This window comes from Phycodurus eques, chromosome 6, assembly GCF_024500275.1.
Source record: "Phycodurus eques isolate BA_2022a chromosome 6, UOR_Pequ_1.1, whole genome shotgun sequence".
Taxonomy (NCBI): Eukaryota; Metazoa; Chordata; class Actinopteri; order Syngnathiformes; family Syngnathidae; genus Phycodurus; species Phycodurus eques.
The window spans coordinates 24,613,199-24,633,504 of record NC_084530.1 but is presented as its reverse complement, the minus strand read 5'-3'; the positions used below and the strand labels follow the sequence as shown (position 1 = coordinate 24,633,504).

General features: G+C 41.0%; 1 protein-coding gene across 2 annotated transcripts; it reads left to right on the top strand.

Annotated features, from left to right (window-relative positions):
* Positions 1–3,185: 3,185 nt before the first annotated feature.
* Positions 3,186–18,867, top strand: sgms2a (sphingomyelin synthase 2a). Of its 2 annotated transcripts, XM_061680554.1 has the most exons (7): positions 3,186–3,271; positions 11,122–11,598; positions 12,987–13,104; positions 14,627–14,780; positions 14,879–15,045; positions 16,979–17,120; positions 18,734–18,867. In XM_061680554.1, exons 2-7 carry the CDS (start codon positions 11,177–11,179, stop codon positions 18,775–18,777), a joined length of 1,047 nt encoding a protein of 348 aa, XP_061536538.1. In that variant the 5' UTR covers positions 3,186–3,271; positions 11,122–11,176; the 3' UTR covers positions 18,778–18,867. The 2 variants fall into 2 exon arrangements, with proteins under 2 accessions (XP_061536538.1, XP_061536539.1); XM_061680555.1 differs by lacking the exon at positions 18,734–18,867 and having other exon boundaries at positions 16,979–18,060.
* Positions 18,868–20,306: the final 1,439 nt, after the last annotated feature.

The following is a 20,306-nucleotide window of genomic DNA, read 5'->3' as shown; positions in this document are numbered from 1 at the left end:
ACTCCTCCTCCTGACACCCCTCACATAATCCTGTTTGGTGTTGACCTATTATTGATTATTATTATTTATTAAATGTACAGTGCCGCGGCCTTGTCAATATCATTTCTTCTCTTCTTATTGCACTTCCTACCCTTTCAACTTTCACACTCTTTTGTATTTCATGAAGGTGTGTCTTCCTTTGCCTTCTCCATCCCACCTCTCTTGCCACATTTGTATGCTTTTCTCCCGACTTTCACATTTGACCTGCGCCTTACTCAGATTGATGTTTATTTCGTGTTCCACAGGTTCAGTATTCACATGATAGACCTGTAAGATGTTTCACTATAATGTCTGATGTGCTACTAGAAGGAGAGTTTGGAATTAAAAAAATAATAATAATGTTTTTTTGTGTGTCAAATTTGACACTTGTATAGGATTTCATGTTGTGACTACTGCATGTCATCGAGGCCATCAGTTTTTAAATCCTCCGAGGGCCATAATTTCACAATATGATCTGACAGTAGATGACACGTGGTTCATTTTTTTTTGTTCTTCTTATTGAATGAATAACAAACAATACAACATTTTAACGTTCATAAACAATATTCAGCATGCACTGTACATCATTGTATAAAAATAACATTTTAAGTATTGATTACAAGCGTGATCCGCATAGTATATAGAATTATCTAGAAATAAAAGACAAGTAGAAAGACAAATGCACAGAAAAAACAGGTAACCAAACTCTGGATATTTTTCAGTGTGAGGCTTCAAATTAAAAAGCATTGTGCACTCTCACCAATGCATTGCTTTTACTATTGTACCTGGATCTGATAGAGCTGAATATAGTTAAATTATAAATGGAAAGTCAGAAATCTCTGGGGGGGGGGGGGGGTGATTGAAATTTTTTTTTGTAAATGAAAAACCTGGCCTAAATAATGATAAAGTTAATTTATTGCTAAAAAAAATTACTGTCAGTCGGGTAGTTCATTCAAGGCAATGAAGCGGCTGCTTCTGGCATCATTCGTCACGTGGTTTGAAGCAAGCTTCGGGGCAGTAGTTCGATTCGGAGTTCAAAACTGCTGTCACTACTCAACGACTCCACTCAAGTTCAACTATTTTGCATGTATATTGTCTTCTTGCAGTTATTGTACAGTGGGTACGGAAAGTATTCAGACCCTTTTAAATGTTTCACTTTTTTTTTTTATATTGCAGCCATTTGCTAAAATCATTTAAGTTCATTTTTTTCCACATTAATGTACACACAGCACCCCATATTGACAGAAAAACAGACTTGTTGGAATTTTTGCAGATTTATTAAAAAAGAAAAACTGAAATATCACACAGCCATAAGTATTCAGACTCTTTGCTCAGTATTTAGTAGAAGCACCCTTATGAGCTAATACGGCCATGAGTCTTTTTGGGAATGATGCAAGTTTTTCACACCTGGATTTGGCGATCATCTGCCATTCCTCCTTGCAGTCCCTTTCCAGTTCTGTCAGGTTGGAGGGTGAATGTTGGTGGGCAGCCATTTTCAGGTCTTTCCAGAGATGCTCAATTGGGTTTAAGTCATGGCTCTGGCTGGGCCATTCAAAAACAGTCACGGAGTTGTTCAGAAGCCACTCCTTCGGTATTTTAGCTGTGTGCTTTGGGTCATTGTCTTTTTTGAAGGTGAACCTTCGGCCCAGTCTGAGGTTCTGAGATCCCTGTACTTGGCCACATTCATCTTTTCTTCGATTGCAACCAGTCTCCCTGTCCCTGCAGCTGAAAAACACACACACAGGATGATGCTGCCACCACCATGCTTCACTGTTGGGACTATATTGGACAGGTGATGAGGAGTGCCTGGTTTTCTCCACACGTGCCACTTAGAATTAAGGCCAACAATTTCTATCTTGGTCTCATCAGACCAGAGAATCTTATTTCTCACCATCTTGGAGTCCTTCAAGTGTCTTTTAGCAAACTCCATGCGGGCTTTCATGTAAATTGCACTGAGGAGAGGCTTCTGTCAGGCCACTCTGCCAAAAAGCCCTGACTGGTGGAGTGATGGTTGACTTTCTAGAACTTTCTAGAAATGTCTCCCATCTCCTGACTACACCTCTGGAGCTCAGCCACAGTGATCTTTGGGTTCTTCTTTACCTCTCTCAACGAGGCTCTTCTCCCCCACTTGTTCAGTTTGGCCGGACGGCCAGCTCTAGGAAGGGTCCCGATCGTCCCAAACTTCTTCCATTTCAGGATTATGGAGGCCACTGTGCTCTTAGGAACCTTAAGTGCAGCAGAAATATTTTTGTAACCTTGGCCAGATCTGTGCCTTGCCACAATTCTGTCTCTGAGGTCTTCAGGCAGTTCCTTTGACCTCATGATTCTCATTTGCTTTGACATGCACCGTGAGCTGTCAGGACTTATATAGACAGGGGTGTGGCTTTCTTAATCAAGTCCAATCAGTATATTCAAACACAGCTGGACTCCAATGAAGGTGTCTTTAAGGATGATCAGAAGAAATGGACAGCACCCGAGTTAAATATGAGTGTCACAGCAAAGGGTCTGAATACTTATGGCTGTGTGATATTTTAGTTTTTCTTTTTTAATAAATCAGAATTTTTTTTCTGTCAATATGGGTTGCTGTGTGTACACAAAAAAAATGAACTCAAATGATTTTAACGAATGGCTGCAATATAACAAATATATATATGTATATATATATATATATAGAGAGAGAGAGAGAGAGAGAGAGAGGGAGAGAGAGAGAGTGAAGTGTGGGAGCTTGACCATTTCTAACAGCACAACATCCCCTAATACATTCAATGTGAAAGTTGAATGAAAAGCTCAGCAGGCACACACAAAAAAAACAAAAACAACAACAACCCTCACCGGACTGCACACTCGGGGCCGCCCTGGAGCAGATTATTATCCACACACTAACACACAACTCTGTTGTCACACAGAGTCAAACGTCACCGCGCCACTTGGCTTTGTGACGCCGGCTTGCGTGACGTCGGCGGCCGGGCGAGTCGACGCGGTTCACCTTCGAGGGGGGGGGGGGGGCGGGGGGTAGCGGCGTCGAGGGAGGGAGGGGGCAACCCGAGTGGGATGGACGCGAGGGGCGAGGCGAGCGGAGTCTGGCTGGCGCACGGAAAACGATGGGCGGCGGGGAGGAGCGAGCCCCGGAAGGCGAGGGTGGGTCCCTTGAGGAGCCGGATCACTCCTCCCTGAGCCTAAAGAGATCAGCATCGCCGCTCGCTCCTGACGACGCTGCGACGACGCGAGACACCCGGAGGCCGGACGAGGACAGGTAGGACCGCGTAGCAGGACCCCTCGGGAACTTGCACCCATGGAGACTTTCATGTTCCATTTTGAGAGGGAGCCATTCAACAAAAGTGTTTGGTGGTGTGGTTGTCGTTTCCAGTGCTGCAGATGACAATGAAATCTGCCCATCTATGTGTCGAGCTATTAGAAACACATTCATCATCATTTAGTATCATTGCTTCCGTAAAGGCAGACTTTTTGTTTAAGATCTCCTGTTGTGACTATTGCATATCATAGAGCCCTGTCAGTTTTGAAGTCCTCCGAGGGCCATAAATCTATGAGCAAATACACACACACAAAAATGATTATTATTATTTCTAATGCTGTGGTTTATATCATCAGCATTTGTTGGATAATATTATTATTTAATTTCCCTCATGTGATTAATCAAGTGTATTATTGATCTGGTATCTGTTTGTTTGTTTTTAGTAGCAGTTCCTCTGTGGTGAGTTTTGGCCGGCAGCACATCGGTTAGCGAGCGTTGAGTTCCGTCTGCTTCAAAGTCGAGAATCTTGGTCGAATCTCAGGTCCTTCCTGGTTGGAGTTCACGTGTCTCCCCTTACTCTGGGTTTTCTCCCACATTAGATTCATTGAACACTAAAATGTTCCACTGGTGGGAATGTGAGTGTGAATCCTTGTTTGTCGATATGTGCCCTGCGATTGAATTGGCAACCAGTCCAGGGTGTAATCCTCTTTTCTCGCCCCAAATCATGTAGGATAGGCTTCCTCTTACTCTTATGAGGACAAGCGTGAAAATAAAATGGATGCATGGAATAGCATGGTGGTCCATATATGGCCCACAGACTGTAGATTGCTCAACTTTGCTCTTAACAGTATGAATTGAGAACATATTTACATACAAGACGTTTCACTTTTTTTGTGTTAAGTTAAGAACACATAACGCGTTTAAACATAACATACATAGCTTAATTACATGTGTAACATACAGTATTGCTTGATGATGCATACTCATAGATCAGCTCCAAAGTAAGTTTTTCCTTGTTGATCAAAGACGAGGGCAAGCGTCACGACAGCGTTTGAAAATGGAAACTAAACAATCGAAACATTTCAAATCCCGCATCGCTCCATTTGAATTCGACTGTGTACGCCCAAATGTTGGAGGTCTGCTTGAAAGGGAGAGAGAGTGTAATTACAAGACACTGCAAATGACCTGTTGCCCCACCCACGAGCCTCATGTGGAACATGGTGTTTAACACTGTGTGTGTGTGTGTGTGTGTGTGTGTGAGGCAGACTTCCTACACTATTAAGGGAGACTCCCAGTCCTGCCTCTCATTACTGACAATGTACGCCCAACTTGTGGTCAAAGCCCCCCCCCCCCCCCCCCGGTCCACCATCTAATAAGTCGAAGGCCTTACTAAGCATGTTCACCCCGGTTCTGATTTCTTGCATCCGTTTTCTCGAGCGCTCCTCCTCCCTTGGGTCGCGGGTGAGCTGACCTTGGTCAAGAGGCGGTGTACACCCTGAAATGGCTGCCAGCAAAACAACCTTTTTACAGTCACATTCACACCTATGGACAATTTAGAGCAGGGGTGCCAAACTCATTTTTGTCACGGGCCACATCGTAGTTATGACTTCCCTCCGAGGGCCGCTACGACTGTGAACCCATATAAATGAAAGATTAAAACATATATTCTAATTAGATACAGTATACAGAACACATTGATGAATAACCAGTTTTGAAATCAGAAGCCTATAAAAACATGTTTTTCGACTTTTACATTTCTTTTCAAAGGGGGATTGGTAACAAAAAAAAAATGCTTGGAAATATCCTCAATGGTATTACACCAGAACACAATGAGAAATTTTGATTTGCTTTCGTGGGCCACATAAAATGATGTGGCGGGCCGGATCTGGCCCCCGGGCCACCAGTTTGACACCTGTGATTTAGCGTCCTCAGTTAACCTGACATCCAAACCCACACAAGCGCCGGGGAGAACATGCAATTCAATTCCATTTTACTGAAGTAAAAGTTTAGGAGCAGAATTCCTTCCCTGCTGCTGTGAACGCCACACACTAATAATACCATTGCAATTTAATTGCAGCATACTGTACTGCAATAAAAATTAATGACAACCACAGGCGTCAGTCATGCTGTTTCTCAAAGTGTGATGAAGACTTTTTTTTCTATCGTCACCGTAATATTTGTACTTTAACAATATTAGGTCTGAGGCACAAATGTGGGGGAACACAAGTCAAATTAATATTTGTGCATGTTCAAAGCTTGAATATCTACAAAAAGGACGCTTTATACAATGTTCCCAGAGGTCCCCGCCTTTAACATGACTTATTTTTATCACTCCCTTTGATGGAGACGATCCACACGCTGCCAAGAGGTAAATGAGTGGGGAGCTATGGTAGCATGTTATTACCGAGGCCCCAAAATGGAGGCCCAGCCCTGGTTCTTGCGGAGTATAAAACACAGCCTTCATCCAGGCTCTCTGGAAATAGCCTGGGTGAGCGCAGCCGGCCAAGTTATCCATTACGCTGTGTGGACATGTTGAATAACTGTTGTTTTTTTTTTTGTTGTTGCCATTTTTCCATCATCACCCATTCCCTTTAGAGCACCGGCTGGTGGGAAAACAGACTTCTCCTTGCTTCCCATCAGAGCAGACTAAATCCTGCATCCTTACATGAACACTGCTAACTGTTATACATGCGTGAAAAGAAGTTAACTTTAAAATGAAACTAAAATAGAACAAAGTACTCACTCTAGGCAAATTTTGCTTAAATGATTGTTTGAACTTCAAATTGTTAGAAGGGATGTCCCGATCCAACTTTTTCAATTCTGATCCATACCAATATTGCAGCCTTGCGTTTTGGCCAATACCGATATCGGTCCGTTGCGAGTTCAGCAATAATCATGCATGTTTTACATATTTTGTAGTATGGAATGTTAGAAAAGGCTTGATCAGGTGATATTACTCAAACAGAAAACAATCCTCAACAGTTGGTATGAGAAAAACCGACCAAAAAAACTGGTTACATAAAGTAATTGCCGTGAACATCTTGGCCTCTGAGGGACAGTGTGGTGCACGCAATGAAATTCACACGCAGTAACAAAGAAAGTACAAGTCAGGGTTGAATATTGTTAATAAAACTCGATTTCCACAGAGTTTAACTAATATATGCCTGAGAGTATTGTTATATTGCCTGTTTGTATGTTGGCATACAGCGTTTGTGTACAATTCCAATGAAGTTGGGACATTGTGTTAAACATAAATAAAAACAGAATACAATGATTTGCAAATCATGTTCAACCTATATTTAATTGAATACACTACAAAGACAATATATTTAATGTTCAAACTGATCAAATTTATTGTTTTTAGTAAATAATCATTAACTTAAAAAAAAAAAAGCTGGGACAGGTGGAAATAAAGACTGAGAAAGTTGGGGAATGCTCATCAAACACCTGTTTGGAACATCCCACAGGTGAACAGACTAATTGGGAACAGGTGGGTGCCATGATTGGGTATAAAAGGAGATTCCCTGAATTCACAAGCAAAGATGGGGCGAGGTTAACCTCTTTGTGAACAAGTGCACGATAAAATAGTCGAACAGTTTAAGGACAGTGTTCCTCAACGTACATTTGCAAGGAATTTAGGAATTTCATCATCTACGGTCCATAATATCATCAAAACGTTCAGAGAATCTGGAGAAATCACTGCATGTAAGCGGCAAGGCCAAAAAACAACATTGAATGCCCGTGACCTTCGATCCCTCAGGCGGCACTGCATCAAAAACTGACATCAATGTGTAAAGGATATCACCACATGGACTCAGGAACACTTCAGAAAAACAATGTCAGTAAATACAGTTCGGCGCTACATCCGTAAGTGCAACTTGAAACTCTACTATGCAAAGCAAAAGCCATTTATTAACAACACCCAGAAATGCCGACGGCTTCTCTGGGCCCGAGCTCATCTAAGATGGACTGATGCAAAGTGGAAAAGTGTTCTGTGGTCCGACGAGTCCACATTTCAAATTGTTTTTGGAAATTGTGGAGGTCGTGTTCTCCGGGCCCAAGAGGAAAAGAACCATCCGGACTGTTATGGACGCATATAGTTCAAATGCCAGAATCTGTGATGGTATGGGGCTGTGTTAGTGCCAAGGGCATGGGTAACTTACCCTTCTGTGAAGGCACCATTAATGCTGAAAGGTACATACAGGTTTTGGAGAAATATATGCTGCCATCCAAGCAACGTCTTTTTCATGGATGCCCCTGCTTATTTCAGCAAGACAATGCCAAACCACAATCTGCACGTTTTACAACAGCGTGGCTTCGTAATAAAAGAGTGCGGGTACTAGACTGGCCTGCCTGCAGTCCAGAGCTGTCTCCCATTGAAAATGTGTGGAGCATTTGAAGCGTAAAATACGACAACGGAGACCCCGGACTGTTGAACAGCTGAAGCTGTACATCAAGCAAGAATGGGAAAGAATTCCACCTACAATCCTTCAACAATTAGTATCCTCAGTTCCCAAACGTTTATTGAATGTTGTTAAAAGAAAAGGTGATGACATGACCCTGTCCCAGCTTTTTTGGAATGTGTTGCAGCCATAAAATTCTCAGTTAATGATTATTTGCTAAAAACCAAGTTGATCAGTTGGAACATTAAATATCTTGTCTTTGTAGTGTATTCAATTAAATATAGGTTGAGCATGATTTGCAAATCATTGTATTCTGTTTTTATTTATGTTTAACACAGTGTCCCAACCTCATTGGAATTGGGGTTGTACCAATATTCATTATTTTGAAACATGTGTTCCGCGAGTTTGATGCTAATCTTCGTTAGCTCGTCAATGGTGTTTTTCATTCATTGTGTGTTAGCTTTGAGCTAGCGATTTTTGTGAACAAAAACAGAGAAAGAAATGAACTCTGTGATGTATTTGTAGTATAGTATTGCAGTGAACTTTAACTGGAGTGTCAATAAACGACTAAGCAAACAACATTCATTCTTGCTGCTTGCTACTGTAAGAGTAGCTTAGCAACCTGTTGTGAGCACGTGGTCTCTGCATGCGTGCTCCTGGATAAAAGTGCTGGAGCAGAGCATGGACTGGACTGCTTGTATAAATGGTAAAATCGGAGATTTTAGATCCAGTCCGAGCTGATCCGATACTGTTTGTTGCAGACATTGGACTGATTTCTGATCTCCGGATCGTTTCACCCTTAATTGTTAGCATATTTCTGCAGCTTTTTCAACCCTGTTTAGTTTCAGGCCCCATCATGTCCATTCCACACATGGTCCCACCAAGTCTACCCTACCTCTTGTCAAAGTCTCTTTCCAGGTCCATCCCACCAAGTGTTAAAGGCCCCTAGGTGACCCCACTTTATAAGCTTGAAGCCCCATCGTGTCCGCCCCACCTCTGGTCTAAGGCACCAGCCTAAGGTCCGTCCCACATGTTGTCCCACCAGGTCTGGCCTACAACGGGTCTAAGGTCTGCTGCCCAGGTCTAACTCACCACTGGTTTAAGGCCCCGAGCTCACGCCACTTAATAAGCGTAACACCCCATTGTGTCCGCACCCCGCATGTGGTCCGCCAGGTCAGCCCCACCTGTGATCTAAGGCCGCAATGCGTGTTTGTACTGCTTGATTGCTTGTTTGTACCCCAAATTGTTAGTACCTTTTCAGCTTTTTCAACCCCGGTTAATAATTTTAAGGCCCCATCATGTCCACCCCACAAGTGGTCCCACCAGGTCAGCGCTACCTCTGATCTAAGGCTCCTTCTAGGTAGGTCCCACAGGCAGTTAAAGCCCCTTAGGTCACTGCACTTAATTAGCTTGGTTCCTATTCCCATGTGGCAAAGTTATTTTAAAATCCAAACAAATTGGAGATTGGCCAGCACTGCAGATCCGATATATCAATAATTTCCCATAATCAGCATAATTCTATATCATTAATTATTTCCAGTCAATTATGAGTTGTTGTTTTTTTTTTTTTTTTACATTATTTTGCATCTGGAGTTACTATTCTCTAAGAACAGAGACGTTGCATCAGCCCTCATCCAGCATGTGGCATGTTAATTATCTTATGTAGTTTATGTCTGCATTAATCGGCCTTGCGACTCCTCACCGTCTGTCGAAACATTGTAATTTGCAGCCATCCATTAGCTGCACCACACAGCTTACATCTGTGATTGTCATACTAATTTTTCCCTCTGAAAAATTGATCCTGAGTAACTTGATACCATCTATGTCTATCCAATCCTTCGCCTGGGTGCCATATTTGTCCACAAGTAAACATCACATTGTCTATGCATCTCAAATGGCTCTCGGTTAGAATCGGTATCCCCAGAGCCATTAGCAGTTAAAGACACCTTTTAAAACCTTTTAGATTTGAAATAATAAAAATGTTGAAGGTGGATATTGTCGTATGGTTGATAGAGGGCTTCCTTCAGCCATTAAGTGGAATGCACTGAAAAATATTCCAGTTGGAGCTCGTCACCCACTTTGTCTTTTTAGTGCCATTTTACATGATTTACCTCTTGGTCCATACACTCACACTTACTGTTTCGTGTTGGGCAACATGTAGTAACATAATATGCAGCATAGACAAAAGTGATCTGCAACAGCTAAACAGCTAAACGTTTCTAAAACTGTAGGCATGTATTTCACTAAAACAAATAGAGTATCACCTGACCCCGACATACTTGTTAATGGAGTAAAAATGCAAATTGTCAGCCAATACAAATATCTTGGGTTAATAATAGATTCACAGATTTCCTTTAAAGCCCATATTGACAAATTGTGTAAAAATATCAAATTAAACCTCGCAAATTTTCGTGCAATTCGAAATGAAATGTCAACTGAAGCCGCAAAAATTTACTTATATTCAATGATTCTTAGTCACTTTAACTATTGCATAACCAGTTGGTCCCAGGCTGGTCAGAATGCAAAAAAACCATTGGAAGTTTTGTACAAACAAGCAATTAAAGTGATGGATAAAAAACCAAGGCACTATCATCACTGTGCAATTTTAAAAAAATACAGTCTTTTAAACTGGGACAGTCTTCACATATTTGCAGATTTAAATTTTATTTATAAAGTACTGCATGATTTGGCTCCAGCTCCTCTGGCTGAGTTCATCAGCCAAAGAAACAGCTCTGAGCGTGTCACTCGAGGCTCTGTCAGAGGTGACTGTCTCATTCCTCTGCGCAGGAGCACTTTCAGTAAGTCAGCCTGGTCAGTGAGGAGCGCTGGTGAGTGGAACTCAGTACCTGAGGAGGTTAAACTGCTTACAACATACAAGGCCTTCACAAAAAAACTGAAAATGTGGTTAGTTAACACCTATAGCTGCCAACACTAAAAGACAAGTATGTTACGATGTTTTTATTTTTTTTATTTTTATTTTTTTTTATTTTTTGTTTTTTGTTATGATCAAATGATTTGTGGTTTCAGTCTCTCTTAATAGTAAGTCTTTATGTATCCTGTTTTATATTATATTGTCTTGTAGATGTATTTTACTGCTTTTTTACATCATGGCCAGGGGACTACAGATGAAAACTAGCCTTCTGGCTAATTCTGGCTTTTTTAACCATGTGTATTTCATGTGTTTTATGAAATTGCATTGTCCCCTTTCAAATAAACTGATTAATAATAATAATAATAATAATAACGGGATGTCTGATATGATTGGCCAATGGCCAGTGAGACTGTGCAGGAAGGCAGGACTTTTAACAGAACTATAGAATGGTGGAAGAATACATGCCGTCTGATTTTCTTTTTTTAATCGTCATCAGAGATTTGTTTTTATTTTATATCTCCTGTAATAGATTTACTGAATAATGAATGCATTGAGTGAATGAATTCTGATTGCAGTGCCAACACCTCCATCCAGAGGGGTTCCACCTGTGAATGGACACAGCAGGAAGCCATGGCGTCGTCGCAGGCGGATAGCATGAACCCAAAGATGGAAGGCGGCGCCGGACACGGCAATGACAAAAAAGCCTGCCCTGTGCACACGCCAGGCTCGGGCGACACCAAGCGGGGCTTCCGCAAGAGCAGGCACAATGACTACGTGAAGATCTCCATGAAGGAGCCCGAGGCCAACCGCCTGCCATCGGAATGGTGGAAGACGACACTTCTCTTCTTCTACGCCGGCCTCAGCCTGGTGCTGACCACTGTGGTCATCACGGTGGTCCACGAGAGGGTTCCGCCCAAAGAGAGCATCCCGCCACTGCCCGACACCTTCTTTGAATACATCGACAGAGTCAAGTGGGCCTTCACCGTTACGGAGGTCAATGGCATTGTGCTGGTTACCATTTGGTTCCTGCAGCTCTTCTTCTTCAACCACAAGTAATTCTTTATGCATACCGAGAGCTGTTTCAAATGTTTTGGTTGAACATTTGACGGTGTAACTTGAGATTTTTGGAAATATTCTGATTCTGGGTGTTTTTCATAGGAATGATTGGAATTATAACACTTGACTGAAATGTGAGCGTCAATGTGAAAGGGAATATAGGACAGAATATTAGAATTAACTAGGAATTTGGGGTAGACAGCTATCACCGCAAAAAATGACATTACACTTTTCACAATCTTATTCGGTCCTCGCTCAGATTAACCTGTTTGGAGCGGGCGGTCCTATCTCATGCAAATGAGCCACTGCTCGCCCCACACCCTCGACTGCAGGGGCATTGGCGAGTAAGCATGCAGTCTCAAAAAAGCATGTACGAACTGCAAAGACAGATTTTCACTCTTGGAGGCAGCACTTCATCAATCTGCTACATGCGGAACGGCACGTGACCAAACCCTAAAAAACGGGATAGCTGTATTCTTGTGCATGCTGCGCAAATGAGCGTGACTTCGGTATGATTACATGACTTGCGAAAATGTTTTACAAAGGTTAAATACGTAGATAATTTGTTTTTAGAAAATATTATATATGTTAACATGAACAAAGCCGGCGGCACGGTGACCGACTGGCTAGAGCGTCAGCCTCACAGTTCTGAGGACCTGGGTTCAATCCCCGGCCCCGCCTGTGTTGAGTTTGCATGTTCTCCCCGTGCCTGCGTGGGTTTTCTCCAGGCACTCTGGTTTCCTCCCACATCCCAAAAACATGCATTAATTGAAGACTCTAAATTGCCTGTAGGTGTGACTGTGAGTGCGAATGGTTGTTTGTTAGTTTGTTTGTGCCCTGCGATTGGCTGGCAACCAGTTCAGGGTGTACCCCGCCTCCTGCCCGATGATAGCTGGGATAGGCTCCAGCACGCCCGCGACCCTAGTGAGGAGAAGCGGCTCAGAAAATGGATGGATGGATGAACAAAGCCTAAACATTGAATATTGTCATCTTTGGTGACTCTGTGGTGACATCTTATGTTAAAAAGACATTGTAGACATTTAAAGTTCCTTACAGTTGATTTGATTCGGTCTCCTTAGACATTCACCCGAACCGGGAGGAAGTGCTTAGGCCAGTTTTACCGAATGGGGAAGGAGGTTGCGCATATACCGGATTACACTTAACAATTAGTGTGTAGAGTTGTGTATGTGGCGCGTACACTTTGCCCAATTCAAATTCTGAACAACTCGCATACACAAACACATTTTCAGAAATAGGCAGATAAAGGATTTACCTAGTTGTTTAATTTCACACTTGATGGGTGGGCATTCACTCCATTTCCATAATATGTTCAAATCCATATACTGTCCATGCTTGCCACTTAGTAATAATGTATATTTTGCAGGTCCATCGTATGCCGACGCTACTTCTTCCTCCTGGGCACCTTGTACTTGTACCGCTGCATCACCATGTACATCACCATCCTGCCTGTGCCTGGCATGCACATGACCTGCGCGCCCAAGGTGACGATGACACAGATTTTTCTGGAGGTGTCAGCAAAACACCAAAAAGAGACAGGGCTTTTAATTGTCATCTTTGTGACAATTCTAAATTTTCGTGCGCGCGCCGTAAACCTGGCAACGCTGCCACCATTGTATAATGAGACGAGGGTTGAGGCATTATCATTGTGCAAGTATCGCTAAGAGAAGATTACATCTGGATATAAGAATGATCATTTTGATGAAATCAGGAAAAAGAAAATAGCAACATGCAAGGTTTTCAAACTCGTAAAGACAGGAGAGGCAGCATCTACGACATCGACCTTCATCTGTCATACGCAGGTAAGCTAGCTAGGTTAGCGTCACAGTTTAGCTCACCGATAGCTGGGCAGAGCAGACATTAAATAAAGTTTAGGTCAGTCATGCATTTATAAAGACAAAGTGATAGACAATACAGAGACTGGGATCTGAAAACCATACCATTAAACTGCAATCACGAATGTTTTTGCGAAGAAATGGATGCATAGACTGTACCTTGAGTGGTTTTTCTCGTTGCTGCGCAGTCACCATATTTGATGTGGCAGGTCCGCCCGTAAACTAAGGTAAGTAAAGGAACTGAACTTCATAAAGCGACAATCTACAAAGTGTACAAATTTGATGCCACTTATCACCCATTCACACACACAAATATATGAATTTTATTAATATATTTGGGAAACAGATTGCCAGCAAATGTATCGTCGCTTGTCAGGCTGAATCCTTGTATCAACCAAAACCACTACTTTTCAGGCAAAAACAAAACAAAACTTGTACGTTACCTTAAAAAATGTTCAATTGCTAATTTGATATGCAAAGAAATCACTAATTTATTATGCAGTTCTTGATTAAAATGGTCCGAACACGGCGCCAGCCGTGCACATCAAAGTCAGCGGTCTTGCCAAGCCCCCAACTGTACAAAAAGCCTTTAATTTGTCACAAAAGCAAACGCCTGTGTAACGTTATCATCCCAAACTCTTTTTCAAACATTTTAGAGATGCAACTAATAACACCAATGAGCCGACTAACACTGTATCAGGCGGATTTTATAGTACATGCAAACTCTGCAACGAGGCATTACAGCGTTTGATTTTAGCAAATCAAGCCTAAGCCTTGTCTAAGAAAACATCCAGACTTTTAATATAGGCAATTTATGTTGCTTAACGAGGATATAGGTGGAGGTTCACAATATGATTTTGAGTGTTCAAGAGCATCAATAGCTTTGTTCTCAAGCAATTTTAACAAATTTAAGTTCATTAATATTGTGTAAATATTACAGACCAAGTGGGGACAGACCAGTAGTATTGATTTGTGCAGAAAATATGAAATTGACAATTTTTATCATCACAGTAACAGTGTTAGATAATTGGTAGCTGTAAACACATGCAAAAGTTAGAAAATATACTTTTTTTGTGTTGATTTTTCTTCCTTTTTTTTAGCATACAAACTGCTAGTATGTTAGCATTTCATCATTATCGACATCGTCACCCATTCTGCTTCCTATCGTCAGCTATACGGAGACTCTTATGCCAAGTTCCAGCGAATTCTGAGGTTGATTTCTGGGGCCGGCCTGTCCATTACCAAGTCCCACATCATGTGCGGAGACTTCCTCTTCAGCGGCCACACCGTGATGCTCACCCTCACCTACCTGTTTATCAAGGAATGTGAGTCAGTGTTACATTGACATATGACTTAAGACTAGTAAAAATTACTCATTTTGGTTGGCGTCACTGTTTTGCTGTATCATGGGCTTTTCATGCAGACTCACCACGCTCGTTCTGGTGGTACCACCTGATGTGCTGGCTGCTGAGTGCCGTGGGTGTGGTGTGCATCCTCGTAGCACACGAACACTACAGCGTGGACGTGGTAGTGGCCTACTTTGTCACGACGCGACTCTTCTGGTGGTACCACAGCATGGCCAACACACAGGTGGGTATCACATGCTATAGGCAGGCAAATCTTTTGCAAGTATGTGTTTAGTAAACTGTGACGCTAACCTAGGCAGGTTTGTACTGCTTTATTTCTTTTGTAATATTTTAAAACAAAAATACTATTGCTCAATGGTTTATTTTAAAATAAGGTAATTTCTCATGTATAATATGCATTTTTTCCCTTAAAGAATTCATCAAAAATTGGTTGTGGGTATTATACAAGAAAAATGAAAATGTATTTTCACATTGTATAGATGTATATCGGTACCTACGGGTTGTTTCTTTCTATGACGTAATTTCTGGTCGAGCCACGCTCAGACATTTATCGGTGAACTGTCGTTGAAGGTTTGAGATGCGCACCGGGTCCTAGTCCAATGCAAGAGATATTGCCGAGAGGGGACGTCGTATTCTAGCGCCTGTTACCGGGTTTAAAAATAAATTATTTCGCCTCTCTCGCCGTTTTGGAGCCGAAGTAGAGCTACGCGCAGAGTTTGAAAAATGGCGGCGGAATCAGTGAAGTCTCTTAAAGTAAAGCACCTTTCGATAGAAGAACGTGAACACAGTGGCGGTGTAGCTCAGCAAGCCAAGAAATGTGGCACACTGAGCCTAGGTGATCTTCAGAGGATAGCTACAGAGGTGAGACAGAACTATGTACATGTTTTGTGAAAGTCTCTGCAATGTATTTAATCCTTATAGTAATGTATTACAACAATGTGGGGAACAATGCTATTAACTCATTCACTGCCAGCTTTCCCAGTTAACATGGATATTTGACTTCTGAAGCCGTCAATGGCAGTGAATGTGTTAAATGATAGATGGCTGGAGAGATGGATAGATAGAGATAGATAGGGCCCCCCAAAAACTCCACCAGCCGCCACTGACTTTCTTCTCTCAGCATGACCCAAAGTTCATTTTCAGCTTTATCTGCCTTCTCATTTTTCCTACCTTCTTTCCAAAATTCCTTTGGCACACAATCTTATTCCATAGCTGCCAAAAAGTGAGTTAAGTATAATGTTAGCTGTTGATGTTTGCATAGGTTTGTAACAGGCTCATCAACCAAAAGACATGCATTTAAAGTTTAGAACTGCCTGGGGAAATGTAGCTTCTGTGAACCCTTAGCATGTTAAGTGATCACGGCTGAGCTGGACTAAACTGAGAAAGGAACGAATCAGTTCACGAGGTGATTCTTTTTAGTACGTTCACTCAAAAGAGTCGAGCCTCGTAAGAAAATGTGTAGTAACACACATAAATCTGGTGTGCCTTTAATATTTTCAGTGTGCACCTGCTCATCACTTATAGACACCCCTGTTAATAATAGTGTGGTATCTTGTAAAAGTCAACATGTTATATTTATTTGTTTTTATTACAAATTGCAGTATTTTGCAACATTTTTATTACAAAATAATGTGACATCTGGTAACATTCAAAAACATTTCTTAATAACATTATGTAAGATCTTGTAACATTTATAGATTTATTCAATTCAAACAAGTAAAAAATGAGTTCCCCTTTTTTAATTTTTTAAAATTAGATTGCGACTATGATATCTTGCAACATTTTTGAAAATAAACTAACGTGATATATTTTAACATTACTTTTTTAAACTTATAAGTAGTGTTATATTGTAACTTAAAAAATAGTAAATAAATTGTACTAAATTAAACTTGTAACTTTTTGTATTTATAAGTTTTAATTCAAAACTGAAGTGATATATTGCAACATTTTTTTCCCAACTAAAAAAAAAAGCTGTCAAGTTAAAAAGTAAGGTGTGAGCTTGTAACATACAGCTTTTACAAATTAGTATTATTTTTCATAAAGACAGCAACAGTTTGACATCGTCTAAGATTCAATTAGTCAGTTTATTTATCTATTTATTTTTTTCTCTCCCCCCGATGCTCACGCTCCCCATCCTGTTCTCCGCCTTTGTGCAGTGTCAGTGTACCCATAACAACTACCTCAGCAACGCCTGGTGGAACCCGCTGTTCAACTTCATGGAGCAGAACGTGAACACGCCTGTGCCGTGCGCGTACGGCTGGCCCATCAGCTGGGCGCCCGCATGCCTGAAGAACCCCTGTAAGAAATACTCCATGGTTCAGAGCACACGCAATGAGTGACAAACTCGAGTGGGGCGGGGGACGTCTAACAAACAAACGTGCCTAGAAGGATAATCAAACTTTGTCTGTCTGTCTTTTTTTTTTTTTTTTGCTGTTGTAATTTATTTAGCTGCCTAGTTGTCTGTTTCTCTGTATGTGTGTGTGTATACATACATGTGCCAGCTTCGAGAGCAGGGGTGGGCAACCGACAAGAGCGTTTTACCCCCCCCCCCCCCCCCCAAATGCTCATAATATCTAATAATATAGATTTGTTCAAAGGTTGCGTCATGTTTTCCATCAAATCTATATAACGCCAGATGGGGAAAAAGGTTCCCCACCTCTGTTCTAGGGTGTTTTAGAAGCATTTATAGCATCTTCATGTTCCAAACTAAAATTCCAAATGTATTCTTTTTTTAATTTGTTCAATGAGCGGACCTCACTGTCAGTGTCACAAGGTGCCTTATTGTTGCCCAACCAGCCACACTACCAAATAAAAATGTCACAAAAAGTATCCTAACTGTAATAATGATGTGTGACGGTAGTAATTGCTCTGCCTCTTAACTATACATCACTGGCATAGATACAGTACATGAACAAAGGTATATTACTTGTAGTAAATAATCATTTTCAGACCAATTAAGTGCAATTCAGTTATTTTCCGCGCCACATACTGTATGATGAGCTCTCACGACACATTACTTCTCCGCGGCACAGTGGTTGGGAATCACTGCCTTAGTGGGTTCAACGTCAGTCGTCTTGTACCGAAACTGCCTTCATGAGTCTCCCTGAGTCTTTCTTCCCCTTCATTATTATTATTATTAGTAGTATTATTATTATTATTATTATTCATTAAACTTGATTTCAGAACCCATTGATATGTGTGTAGCATCGCTGTGGTCTTTACATTGTATTAAATTGAATTAAGAACAACGAAGTGTCTCATTCGCACTCATGAATTATCAGAAAGGTACGGAGCCCCAAACGTGACATGGTTTCATCCTACATCCCAAAAAATGAAATTTCATCCGAAAGCTGATTATCTCTTCATTTTTTTATGAGTAGTGTATCTTGGACTTTGGAAAAAAAATTAAAAGAGACCACTGGAAAATTATACATTTGATTTGGTTATTTAGAGGTATACATTTGAATGAAATAAAAAAAAAAAATTCTATAAGGTACTCGAAACAAAAATTCCAAACCCAAATATTGTCACAAGGGGCATACATTTTCAGAAAATGGACACGCGTCAAAACACCGGAAAGGGTCCTGTGTTTTTCTTGTTCGCTTAATTATTTTCTAGAACTGGATATGGATATTTTGTTATCTGTAACACCATCATCAGATAATCAAGAGTTTAGAGAAGGTCAAAGGTTATAGTGCATTTTAGATTCATCCTGTAATTTGAACCTATATCCCCAAATTTTGTGAGTAGCATATAACTTGTGCATGAAATGCAAATTTGTGGCCATGAAGTAGGTATAATATGTGCGCACAAAATATACAAAAATAATAATAATCAATCATTCCTGGACAGTCGGGTCTATATGCGTGGTGGATGATGTTGAATTTTAAACCCTATTGTCTCCCTGTCAGGCGCTGTACGTCAGCTAGTGTTGTACCAGAGCAGTGAGGGCTGAGGATAGCTCTCCGCAGCTGACGGCAGATAGGGTGACGCTGATGGGCCTTAATTCGTTGGCCCGTGAGGGACAAGCGATCGGCGATGACTCGTCGGAAGTCGCCAGCGGAGCCGTTAGCGTGACTCAGCTCAACGAGGGCTCCTCCCGTACATGGAGGAAGGTTATCTGTCTGGTTACGAGAGTGGCCTTTCACGTAGGGAAAGTGGGCAGTTTAGTGAGGGTGTCATTTGTGATTCTTGTTTGTGTTTTTTTTCTTTTTATTTTGTTTTAAATAAAGCCTTTTTGTATTTTCCTTATTCTAGATGGCAACGGAAGCTCAATGGCATGGCTCAGAAGTCATTTACCTTTCATCACGTTAATATTTCGGCTTCCTCCAGCATTTCAAAAACATGCATGTAAAGACCATTATGCTTGGTAAAATGCATTAATCCTCGGCTATTTGCAGGGACGGGGGCCCTGCTGCAAAAACAAACAAACAAAAAATGCGCGTAATCGAAGCACCACCCTAAAAATGTTTAATTGCATATACAGTAATCTCTCCTTTATTTATCACAGGTGTTGAGTTCCAGACCACCCCCACAATAGCTGAAATCCGTGACGTTGGGACCACATATATTTTATATATTATTTGTACATATATTTTAAAGCTGTATGAACCTCCCCAGACTCTTATTGATCTTCCCCACACATTTACCTCTTATCATACTCATATAAACACTTTCTGTACATTTTATTCTTTGCAATATATACATATATATATATATATATTTTTTTTACAGTTTTAATGTTTTATGCTAGGAAGTGTTTATTTCACCCCCCCCCCCTCAACCCAAAAAATAATTATGCACTCAAAATTCCACAATATGGTGAATTATGCATGATGATAATATGAAAAAAAATCCACAATGCATTGAATTTGGACCAAATTTGGAGATAGGAGGTTTCCTCCAGACGCCAAATCGTAGCCTCATTTTTTGTGAATATTTAGATCTGCCAAGCTACTGAATTTTAATGTTTGCCATTATGGTGGTACTTGGAGAGCAACAGTAAGTATTTTTGGAGGTGATACTTGTGTGTGGTGTGAAAAGTTTGAGAAACACTGGTTTAAACTGCAAATATATCTCAAATTATAAAGTATGATCTCAAAGGTTTAATATTTCAACATTTTGATATTTTTTTTAAAAATGGGATGTTTGTTGACCCATTACTATTGCATCAAAGAGAGCAAGCCATTTTCAACACTTGGTTGATTGGTCAACAATTTGTAAAAGTAACAGACCCACATGGGGGACTGACCAATAGTATAGATTTGTGAAAAAATATAAAATTGACCAAATCTTGGACACAGGAGGTTTCGGCCCAACTGTGACTATTGTACAATGAGTGTAATTTTATTGGATACTGTTTAAATTGAGAAAGCTTTCATTGGTGCTCCATGAACCCGAGTATTGACCTCTTGTAGTATTTTTATGCCATCTCACTTTGAATTTAAATTAAAATTTTTTGCAAAGATTTTTTGGAGGTGTTGG

Coding starts and splice junctions, on each gene's coding strand:
- sgms2a (XM_061680554.1), top strand. CDS start 11,177: ATGGCGTCGTCGCAGGCGGATAGCATGAACCCAAAGATGGAAGGCGGC. Junction 13,105..14,626: donor ACATGACCTGCGCGCCCAAG/GTGACGATGACA, acceptor TCCTATCGTCAG/CTATACGGAGACTCTTATGC. Junction 17,121..18,733: donor CGCATGCCTGAAGAACCCCT/GTAAGAAATACT, acceptor TCTCCCTGTCAG/GCGCTGTACGTCAGCTAGTG.